Raw genomic sequence first — 11,488 nt, forward strand, 5'->3', positions numbered from 1 at the left:
ATGAGATTCAGCTCAATGCCAAACAAATATTGCTGAAACAAATGATGATATAAAGTAAGACAATCGGTACAACACTCTTCAGTGTGTAACAGCTGCACTATTTATATACCTGATTATTGTTGGAACACTAAACTGAAGCTTTTTTCACTTAACATACTGGTGGTCAATTTTATAGGTAGCTGAATCTGAAGTGCCTGGAGTAAACCACCCACCTTTGTCAAGATAGTGGCCAACTTTTTCACAGTTGTCATAAATGTCAGATTCCAGGAATCAAATCAAAGGAACCATTTACTACCTATAACTCAGTATAAAACTAAACATGAGTATAAGCAACCAACAGGTGGGAAATTTGAAAATAACAATGAGTCACAGATTCATACACTTTGCATAGTGTTTTGTTTTTTCTTTTCCTGTACACACCCAATGAATAGAAAAAAAATTATTGAGTCCTTACATAATTCTAAATATTAAAATCAGTATCAGTAGTCCAAATATTCTCATGTCTTTATGAAGTAGATCTAAAAAAAAAAAGCAACAGAATTTCAAAAACCATAAAGCAGCATAAATACAAGTGACAGAAATCTGAACATATTTATTCAATTTCCACTCGGACTAAATCAATATAAGTGTAGTTTCAAACACCTCTGCACATGTAATCACTACCATCCCATCATCAGTTCTCAATTTATGTAAATCTTCGATGACTTAACATATCAGCAGAGGACTAAAGGGAGGTCAATAGAGCTTAACCTGTCAGGTAAGTACAAAGAACAAATGTAGCATTCTTTAGCAATTGAAGCCAATAAATTAAAAGAGGTTATACCGGAGGCATCTGGCAAAATGTTTTTCTTCCATATTCACCAAGAATAGCTCAAATTACTACCTTTCAGAAAATATCAGACTCTTACTTGAACTATGGAAGTTTGTTAAATTTATGAACTATTCCAGATTGAATACATAATATTCCAAAAGAAGCACAAGGATGATGGTTTGGAAAATCCTAAGAAGGAGGCAATGATTAGTACTGGAGAGGATACAGGCATGGACCAGCAGTAGTTTTCTATTTCACAACACAGCAAATCAGCGACAATTCAGTATGTTTCAGACTTGTTTAATAAAGGAAATGGAAACAAAATACTTGCCTGTAGTTCTATAACAATGCTTTCAGTTTTCTTCCTCTTGCCTCTACCAAGTTTAGTCAGTAAATTTTATGATGAGCAGCATTCTTCAAGAGCCTTGATTTGTCTTGGCATCTGGAATTTTAGTTGTAAAAGTCACTGTAAAACATCTGACAGTAATGTTTTTATGTGAATTTCAAAGTGGAATAATATAAGTTGGTCTCACAGCTGTTGTGCATTTGATTTACTAAATGTGCTTTAAAGAACAAAAATGCATTTAAAAAAAAACATAAAATCATCACATTACATAAATGTATCTCCTTCACAGATGCTGGTATACCATGGTTATGATGATCATCATCTCCATCTGTTTTTCCTCTCACACTGTTGTCAGCATTATTCGTATACTCTTATGCTTTCTACTATCATGTGCTCTGAAGGCCCCCATTTCGTGATGGAATAATTGCTGTTTAAATTATCACAGTGAACTAGAAAGTTGGGTTGTGTTTGTGTAATTTGACAACGTGGTACTAGTACTGTACATCTCTGTACAACGCGTACGATAGTACATGGAGCAACTAAACATTGTGAGGAAACCAAACTGACCAGAAATTTAAACACAAAAAGCGTGTCTTTGGAATGTGAATATAAACGTACGAATACATAACTCAACAGTCTGAGCAAAACAAAACGAAAGTAACAAAGAAGTCACTGAGGGGAGGACTTCCATATAACACATAATATTTAATTGCTTACTTTAACTAAACAAGCAAAAGCGGGATGACATACATATCACACATTTAGTATGCACTTATCGTGTTGGCCAAGAAATCGGCAGTGAACTTTTGAAGGTAAGGCATATGAGGACAGAGCCTTCCACCGACTTATTCGGCGAAACGGAAAAACAAGAAAATACTTACGTGTCATCGGCCAAACTCAAGTGAATTACATTCCCCGACGGCTTCGTGGTTTTCTGGACAATTTTTATCCAATTCCGTGGCGTGTAAGAGTGGTAATTCCATGTTATCTATCTTTTGTGCCCTACTCACAAATGTCAGACCGTCTTCGTTAAACACGTGTAGCTGTTTTCGCTCGCGGCGCATGCGCATACGTGGTTGACGTTTAAACACAAAAAAGCGCGTCTTTGGACTGTTAGTATATACACGCCCACACAGGGTATATGGATCACATCGGGGGTGTTAAATGTTATATACACCCTGTGCAATGGAATACACCGATCCATTTTCGCCGCGTAGGCCACGCCTCCCTTGCCGACGCCATAGCAACGCCCAAGGTCGGACATAAAATGTAAACATGGCGGCCGGTTCAAATTTCAACTTGCTGCCTCAGGAAATTTCTACCGATTATTTTGGCGATGCCAACGTTTTAACCAAGCGTGCAAAAGAGAGGGGGTATAATTTTTTCGTTAATGGTTACGTTCATGCGCTCAAAGTGAACAGTTCCAGTAAAAATATTGTCGATATCAGTGCTAAATGCTATCGTTCTATGAGGAAAAGCGAGTAACCTCATCGAATTGACATGACGATTCATACCCAGGAGAGAAGAATCACGGACAGTCATTGTTCATGTAAAGCTGGGTATGTGTGCTTTTCCTGTTTATGTAGTGAATTGGTGTATAATTATAAATATCTTGTAATGTTCATAAATGTAGATTTAAGTTTAACATGCTGCGGCAGGTATTTTAACTGTTGTCGTTGTTGTTTCGACGTTAGCCTTGGATTTAGACTTATAGTTTGTTATCCAAAGCGCGTTGGCGCCTTCAATTTTGTTGTATACGTTATAAAATAAAATCTGTACCATAGAAACTAATAGAGACTTAGCTTGTACTTCTAATTCTGAGGTTAAGACTGTCTAGCGATGGTTCACTTACGTTGTATATTTGCATACTACGAAAAAATATTCGGAGCTGTTGAGCCCATAAGTTAACTCACACTAGTGTTATGGTACCGGTATCTTCTTTTTTATTTTTATAGAATAACTGGGCTATGTTCTCATGCTGTTAGCGTCGTCTACACAGTTGGCCACTATAAACGTTTGGGACTGAAAGATATCCCTTCACAGCTGGCTTGTACCAGTTTGCCTCAACAGTGGCACAAACCGCGGGGCCCAAAGATCAATGCCGAGCCCGTAGCTGCAATAGTTTTCGCTAAACCAAGGCCAACACCTCGCCGAAAAAGGCCAGTGTGTTGTTCTACACCAACACTTAGGTAATTATTAACCGCAGTGTGAACAGCAGTGCAAAATCCTTCCTCTCATCAGTGACCAGCCTGTGCAGCTCAGTTTATTGGCCTGTAGAGCATCACTAATTGCCTGAGAGAACCAGGTTAAACCCTTTGTCAATTCAGTAGGAGCTGCTGTTAGGGTAGCCTGGTTGGCCAGGTGTCCGCATGATGTGACCTAATAAGCAGATTTACAAGCGCCGTCAATCGCCAGACCACAAAGGCCTCATATTTTTTGAAAAATGTTTTCCATCAAGCAACAAATCAAGTCATCAGTGCACTTTTTGTGACAGAAACTGATAGTTTTTTGTGACAGAAAGTGTTATATTTTTACCAACAGGATCCCAGAATTGAAGGAAGATGACATAAAGAAGTTGAAAGTAGACAAGTCCACACCATTATCATATTTACTGCAAGATGAACTGCACACAGAAAAAACAGAGTATGGAATTGTGCAGAAGGGTTCAATGTTACCTTTACAGGTATGTATAACAATAACAAGAAATTAATTATTTTTGGGTTAGGATCCTTTAATACACTTCAAGTATATTACAAATCCATCAGTCCACACCAGATGAACAATCAATCATAGTCATCCATATATCTCGATCATTTATAATGGGTTTTTTTTTACACAATTTCCACATCAGTTTCTAAATCTTTTATGTATGTCACGACTCCATATTTCCCCTGATGATGAAATTGTTTGTCCACATTGTAATATATGGTACAAAAGTTATAATTTTACCAAAGTATCTTGAAAATTAGTTAAGATTGCAGCAACAAACCAATTTTCATTAATGCAGTGAAACAAGCTAACTGGAATTTTTCTTCTCAGTAACTTAAAACATTTTATTTTATTAATTGCCCGTTCAACATGAATCCTATGTGCTGCAATTTTTTTAGTCACATTTACTTCTGATTCACTTGATGGTTTTGCACTTGAAGCAAGTGGAGGTATATTCAGATTAATATCAAATTCTGACAGAATGCCTTCAATCCTAAACCCCTTATCTGCCATTAGTGCATCTCCAGCACCAATGAAGCCCCGTTCTTTCAAATCAGGTACAAAATCATAGAACCCACTTTGTTCACAAATTTCATTGTCTGAAATTGACCCAGAAAACAAATCTGAAACAAACATAACTGATCCTCTAGGGTCACAAACAACTAATGACTTCAAGGTATTGGATGATTTATAGTCTGAAAAGCACTGACTCTGTACTTGTAAGGAAGACGGTTTTTCACATTTAAGCTCTGTACAATCAAGGATTGCTAAACAAGTCGGAAAATCAGCTTTGTAATTCTCAGGCATGTTTTCTATAATTACATTTCTATGTGGCCAATAGCTAAGGGAGCCTAACCTGACATACATATATTTTGCAACACCGGTGAGAACTGTTGACACTGTTGGCACTTTCACATTAAATCTGAAGGCCAGGTCTTTAACATGTAACCCCGTTCTGAGTCGACACAGGTACATAAAATCTTGTTGTGATAAGGGGAATTTTTTTACATTAGTTCCCTTTCTTTTCTGTGGATATGAAATTGGATTTGCACAATCACTGGGAAAGAGGAATGATAGTAACATCAGAAATCTGGATATGTTAAGCCTGTATAAAACTTAAACAAATTTTTAATATTTGACTCAACAACTTCTTCAATTTCAAATCCACCTCTCTGTTTAAATTCCTCAGTCTGACACTGTTTATCGCACTTATTAATATTTAGAAGTTCCCTCTTGGCAAAGTCTCTGATCAATTTATTGTTTTCCTCTTCCAGCTGCCTGATTCTTGCAACCATGGAGAACACATCCAACTCAGGATAGACTGAAATAGTAAATAGTGAACAGGACTGATTAACTGACTGGGCAGTAATGCCATTAAATAGCTACTGGAAAATTTCTCACAACAACGAAACTCAGTTTGGAATGAGATGGATATTCCCCGTTTCCAGAGTGTGGAGTTATCTTTCCTTTAGACCCGGTATCTGCCTTCTGTCGTGTCCCACAGTGACCACATACTAAGCATACCATCTTTCAACTGTCTGGCTTTACAACATGAAATAGGGAGTATTCACCCACTACAAGGGAAGTAAAGTAACTTGCTACTAATGGCAAGTGGTGTTGTGTATCTAGATTAAGTAAACTGTGCCAAAGTTCCTATAAGCCTCAATAAATTTTAGCTGGACACTTAACTGTGTGAATATTCAGAGTTAATGACACACTAATGAAATACTCTTGGTTATTGTTTACATAATGATAAATATTGTTCATATCAACCTACTGTGATTGCTTATAATAAAATATTAATGTTACCTATTCCTGGAAACAGATAATGTGTTGTTCTGGGCATATGATACGTGGCGGCGTGATTTTCTAAATTCCCCACTTAAAGCATCATTTGGATCAGGATATTCTTCATTAGGTCCACTGAGAGATATGAAATGCTGTAAGTAAATAAAGACACATATGAGTTGGTATTCGTGAGATTTCATTAAAAGTGAGAGAGTGCTTGGGTTTAACAACCTAATGAACAGTATTTCAACCATATACAGACGGTGTCTCCTTGTTGCAGGATGGATTTCCTCCGCTCTTTTAAGGTGCTACAGTTGTACCTCAGCAAGACATGTCTAAAAAGACACCCAGCAAGCCCCCTCACCCAGTCACATTATGCTGACACCGGGCCGACCAGTCGATGCTCTAACCCCACAACAGCTCCCACTGTTAGAGTTTCTGGTCTGACTAGACCCAGGTTTGACCCTGGATCTCCCAGCCCAGAAGCGGACATGCTAATCAATAATGACAGACTTAACATGTTAAGGCAATCCCTCCCCTCTCCTATACCCCATAAAATAAAATAAAATAAAAACAAAAAAAATATTGCACTTAGGGACGTGGGGGCAGTGGAACATTAACAAAAGAGTCTAAATTTCGGACACAACTTTGTTACAAGGAATATTCGCAAACGCACATGCACAGGCCTTTTACATGTACAACAACACCACCGCCTTATGAATATCTGACAGATAAGCGGCGATGGAGCCTCACAGAAAGTTACCAAGCTTCGACAACCATTACATACATCAAAGTAGATTCACTTACCTTTGAACAAATATATGTATGCTCAGTTATTTTTTCCACGTAGAGATGGGAATGTGGACGGCGACACAAGGCTATCCAGCGCAGGCATTTTTGCAGGTCAGACTTTGGCTTCGGGAAAGGAATAAATTTAGCTCCTCCTAACTTTTCCGGGTACCTGCTATCAGATTTGCAAGTCCCATATGAACAATGCTTCACCATTTTCACAAGAGGCAAACATTCAGACAGTATATAGGATGTCTTGAGGCTGAGTTTACTTAGACTTCTGCAACCAGTTTCACGCGTCATGTAGTACTGTAACAGCCATGTTGTCGGAGTTTTGTCCAACCTGTGGGCGGAGCTAAAGGGGTGAACGCGTTGTGCAATTTGATTGGCTTATCGTCCGTCAATCATATCGCGAATGGATCGGTGTATTATCGCGCCAGATTATAATAAGGGGGATAACTCAGTTCGGCCTACTGTCGTCTGTTAGAGTTGTCTGTCGCTAAAAATGGCGGATAACGTCGATGTGTCTACAGGCGGCAAGAAACGATTTGCATCTCATACCAGTGAAGAATTGCTAGAAAAAAGTCAAAGCTACCGTCGAAGACTGTACAAATTCCTAAGAAAGTTTCCAGTATGGATTAAATCGCTATTTGAAGGCTCTGCACCACTGTAAGAAATCTAACATCATCAGAGACCCTGCATTTTCCGATGCAAATGAAATGTACAGGACAGCCATTAAAATAATTAACTGAAACAAGTTGGCCATGGCCAAAAACCCATGACCCTGTCATTTGTGAAAATGACAGGAAGCAGATTTATTCCTCCATTCACCTCAGTCCCAAAACCCCTGATGGGTTATTAAATAAAGTAATGTTTGACGTGGGACTGTACTTTTGTCGATGAAGGCTTGAAAATATGGAAAAGATGACTAAGGCCATATTTGCAGTGAAAGTGGACAGTACTGGACTGAAATACGTACATAAGGCTGTGGACGAACTGACAAAAAATCATAGAGCTTGTGACAAAGATAATGTTTCTGGTTTCATGCCAGAAGAACCAGACTCACTCATGTGTCGGGTGCCTTTATTTCAAACATACATCGATAAACTGCATTCTGATCTGGACAGGCTCTGGCAGAACCTAAACATTCGTTCCTGGATGAAGAAAGTTTCTGGTTTACCGGAAAACCAGGGGGAAAGGACACCTTATCACGCTTCATGTCCAAACTTAGTGGATATTCTAATCTGTCCCAAATATATACCAATCACAGCATCCGTGCCACAGGGGCCACGATACTTTCACAGTTCAACTTCAGCGCGTCGCAAATTATGGCGGTCACACGTCAAAATTTAAGCAATGACTGCTGATTTGTCATCAACGAAACCTAGTGTGCCTATCTCTGGAATACAACCTAGGACAATACTTTCCGCTGCTGTAACTGCCAGGTCATCATCAACAAAGCCCAAACCAGACCTCTCAACCTAAAATGTTCCCAAGGAGTGAGATTGGGTTACTATCCCAGCCAATTAGGCGAGGGTCCAGGGGCCGCCTGGGCCCCTGGAAGCTCTGGGGTTCTAGATTGCCGGAGATGCATTCTAGCTCATTTCCGAAGAATAAAACTGCAAATTATTAGACAGCGGCCCCTGGAAGCTCTGGGGTTCTAGATTGCCGGAGATGCATTCTAGCTCATTTCCGGAGAATAAAACTGCAAATCATTAGACAATGTTAACTTACGGTTTTTACAATATCTTCTATTTTTACATAAGAATAACCATCATATTTATCAGCAAATATGGACTGCTTTTGATATTATTCTCTCCTTAAGACAATAAACTGGAAGTCCAAGAGTGAACTTACTGTAGGCCCTATTACAATGTGGAATTGTTAGGAAACTTTCCGTATTCTACTTCGTTTTGGATCTCGTTTTAGGCGCTTTGATGCAAATCTATACAGATTTTGTGGGGAAAATCAATACTAATAACCAACACCATTTGTCAGATTGGAAACTGTATTTCCCTGAAATTATTCAAATTGTGGAAACAATCCAAACACACAACAAACCGAAGATAATGTACAATGTATGACGTGATCTAAATACCGTGGAGTGCCTTCGTAAAATATTTATGAAAATATAATCAGATTAGTCACTTTGTAATTAGCCAGTAGTCTGCAACAATTTACACTAGCTAGACGGCATTGTGACTGTTTATAACCTTATAAGGTGACGTGGCACACAGATTTATAATCAGGTGGCGACGCCCGATGAATCATCGGTCTAGTGGTAAAACAATTACACTGCCAGTGGTTACAAGAATGTGACTCGTGAGTGCTCTTTTATTATTTGAAAAGATTATTTTTTCTTGTGTAACAAGTTGTATTCACGAATGGCCTTCTTGGCGCTGGTTAAGACTTCACTTGGTGGTTCAAATTGGTGACAGTTCGCTAGTTTGATGGTCATCAAAGAGGACAGCGTGCCCTCTACTCCCAGCGATCCTCGAAAAGCGGTTTTGTTTTTTCTCACCATTGAAAATACCCTCTCCTCGCCAGCGTTGGAATGTGGTAGGATAAGTATCAATTTAGCCACTTTACACAATCTTCCAAACCTAGAGCTGCCGTCTACTAATTTAAGAGAGGAAAGATGACCCCCAAATGACATCCATCCGGAAATAAGACTAAGTCTCGTCCAGTTCCTGGTCATTATCATCTTCAGTAGGTTTGACGCGGGCGCTGTCCCAGATTTGTCCTGGAATGTGACTTTTTTCCAGCATTTGATATTCCACAAACTCTTCTTGGAGCTTCTCGATCTCATTCGTTGTTGAGGGGAGATGGTGTGGAAATTTTTTAACGAAGAATTCAATATCATCAAATCCACTCTCAGGTGAAGCAGGAACGACAACTCTGGGGAGGTTAAAAATAAACATGCGAAATTCCCTCGGATGACTGAAGACACGACCCGTACTTTGGTCAGTTGAATATCATAAGCAAACCAACAATTACCAGTGTTTTTTTTATTTTTTACCCTAAACCTTCAGAATGCGTGAGATTTTAAAGTAGCTGCGTGAGAGCGTGAGATTGAAGCCGAATGCGTGAGTCTCACGCCGAATGCGTGAGTCTCACGCCGAATGCGTGAGAGTTGAGAGGTCTGCCAAACTATCTAGCTCTATCATGTCACCTTCAGTCAAACTTCCCGCTACTGTAACTACCAGTTCATTAGCACACAGTCTATGGTCATCATTAACTAGGCCAAGTGACGTCGTCTCTAGTGATGCACTAGTTCACCACTCACCAGTAATCTCGATCGATGGAGAAAATATGTATTTTGATTTTCAGGGCGTTCATTTAGAGTTGGAGAAGGGGGTCAGAGTTCAAAAGTATCCGGCTGAAAGTAATGATGTCACAATTACTCAAAGTAGATACAAGTTAAACTCAAAGTTACAATATTCAAAGTAGGCGGTTACGAGGACGGCAGTACACAGTTGTCTGCAGCCTACTACTTTTTGAACACCCCGATTTTGATTTTAACCTGGAGAGCGTGCTGTGCGATTGTGAAGACCTGGGTGAAATCCAACCGCAGAACAACAGAGTTCTAAACTTGTCTTAGGCCAGTTGCAGAGATAACGGCCCAGTTTTTAACAGTTGCGTTTTTTCTGGTCCAGTTAATTTTATCACTAGGAAATAGACATGATGATAAATTCAGCTAGGCAGTTTGTTTTCTAAACGAAGGCCCAAGATAAAGGGTACTTTATATATAGGCCCCCTATATATATGTTGTCTGCTATGTCGACATAGGCCTAATTATAATTCAATTAACTTGCATTTTGTTTTCTAGACAAAGGTCCAAGATAAGGACTACATGTAGACCCTTTTAGGCCCCCTATATATATGTCGAATGTTACTGAGTACATCCTTGTCTGCCACGCGAAAGACATACATATAGCATCATGTACATGTTAGAGCATCGGTATACAAAGTGAACATAGATGTTTACAAAGATGAATAGATCTCGGAGTTTCTTATTAAATTCATTTATACGGTTCACCATCAAGTTGAGTTTTTGCTTTAGCATTGTTCACTCACTCATTTATTTATTTATTTGATTGGTGTTTTACGCGGCACTCAAGAATATTTCACTTATACGACGGCGGCGAGAATTATGGTTTGAGGAAACCGGGCTGAACCCATAACCCACGAACATCCGTAGGTGTGAAATTTTAACCCTTCACCTGCGGCTCGAGGGTTAAAATTTCACACCCAGGGTTTAAATCCCCATATGTACTTCTCAACACGCGGAAAGCCTATATAAGTCTCGAACCTCGAAACTCTCAAGACAACTTCACGGATCTTGAGATCACCATCTTGAGTCCGTACATGAAATATGTACGTACATCTATGTACGGAAATTGGTTTTATTATTTGTGGTTGATGGTGTTATATGACCATGCATTAGTATATAACGTGAATAATGCTATCGTGTTATAAATGTCTTTTAAATAACGGACACACGTGTAATTTACACACTTTGATATTGTTTGGTAATACAGATAAATATATACTAAAGATAACTTCCAAAGGTTCTTTATATAATTATATAATATTTATCTATATATCAGTTATCACACATGGCTTCACCAGCTGACGCATGGAGAACTTAATTCTTCAACCAACAGCCGTGGAGTAGGGGTGGTTAACGCTCTGGGGGTCGTGCCCATTCTGTTCTCTTTCAACATCTTCAATCGACTTGTGGTCTGTCACAATGTAACATCTGTGATCAGACAGATGATTACAGGGATCACGTGTTCAGAGTAAGGAAAGCACAGATCGACAGCCAAGCCCATAGCATTTCGAATTTGCGGATTTAAAGTTAATACCTTGCCCCCCCCCCCCCCCCCAACCCTTTCTCTCCCCCCTCCTCTTCATCGGATCAGTATGAAGCATAAGAAAACAGTTCGATTGGCTATTTTCTTACTGGCCCAGTGTCTGTACATTGCATTGATGACGTCAAACAGTAGCTGGTGCGATACACGACTTCACAGGGGGAGAAACTG

General features: G+C 39.3%; 2 protein-coding genes across 2 annotated transcripts; both read left to right on the forward strand.

Moving 5' to 3' along the window:
- Positions 1–2,044: 2,044 nt before the first annotated feature.
- Positions 2,045–7,796, forward strand: LOC135475751 (uncharacterized). Its single transcript, XM_064755687.1, has 3 exons — positions 2,045–2,194; positions 7,069–7,164; positions 7,349–7,796. Exons 1-3 carry the CDS (start codon positions 2,139–2,141, stop codon positions 7,794–7,796), a joined length of 600 nt encoding a protein of 199 aa, XP_064611757.1. The 5' UTR covers positions 2,045–2,138.
- On the forward strand, positions 2,658–5,790 carry LOC135474934 (uncharacterized). The gene is made up of 4 exons (XM_064754628.1): positions 2,658–2,716; positions 3,113–3,346; positions 3,699–3,840; positions 5,141–5,790. The coding sequence occupies exons 1-4, from the start codon at positions 2,658–2,660 to the stop codon at positions 5,189–5,191; spliced, it is 486 nt and encodes a 161-aa protein (XP_064610698.1). The 3' UTR covers positions 5,192–5,790.
- Positions 7,797–11,488: the final 3,692 nt, after the last annotated feature.

This window comes from Liolophura sinensis, chromosome 9 (assembly GCF_032854445.1).
Source record: "Liolophura sinensis isolate JHLJ2023 chromosome 9, CUHK_Ljap_v2, whole genome shotgun sequence".
Classification (NCBI taxonomy): domain Eukaryota; kingdom Metazoa; phylum Mollusca; class Polyplacophora; order Chitonida; family Chitonidae; genus Liolophura; species Liolophura sinensis.

Bases quoted from the DNA above. Each gene is read 5' to 3' on its own strand.
- LOC135475751 (XM_064755687.1), top strand. From the start codon at position 2,139: ATGTTATCTATCTTTTGTGCCCTACTCACAAATGTCAGACCGTCTTCG. The intron at 2,195-7,068 runs GTGTAGCTGTTT...TTCCTAAGAAAG, and splicing joins AGACCGTCTTCGTTAAACAC to TTTCCAGTATGGATTAAATC. The intron at 7,165-7,348 runs GTACAGGACAGC...TTGTCGATGAAG, and splicing joins TTTTCCGATGCAAATGAAAT to GCTTGAAAATATGGAAAAGA.
- LOC135474934 (XM_064754628.1), top strand. From the start codon at position 2,658: ATGACGATTCATACCCAGGAGAGAAGAATCACGGACAGTCATTGTTCA. The intron at 2,717-3,112 runs GTATGTGTGCTT...TTATTTTTATAG, and splicing joins CATTGTTCATGTAAAGCTGG to AATAACTGGGCTATGTTCTC. The intron at 3,347-3,698 runs GTAATTATTAAC...TTTTACCAACAG, and splicing joins TGTTCTACACCAACACTTAG to GATCCCAGAATTGAAGGAAG.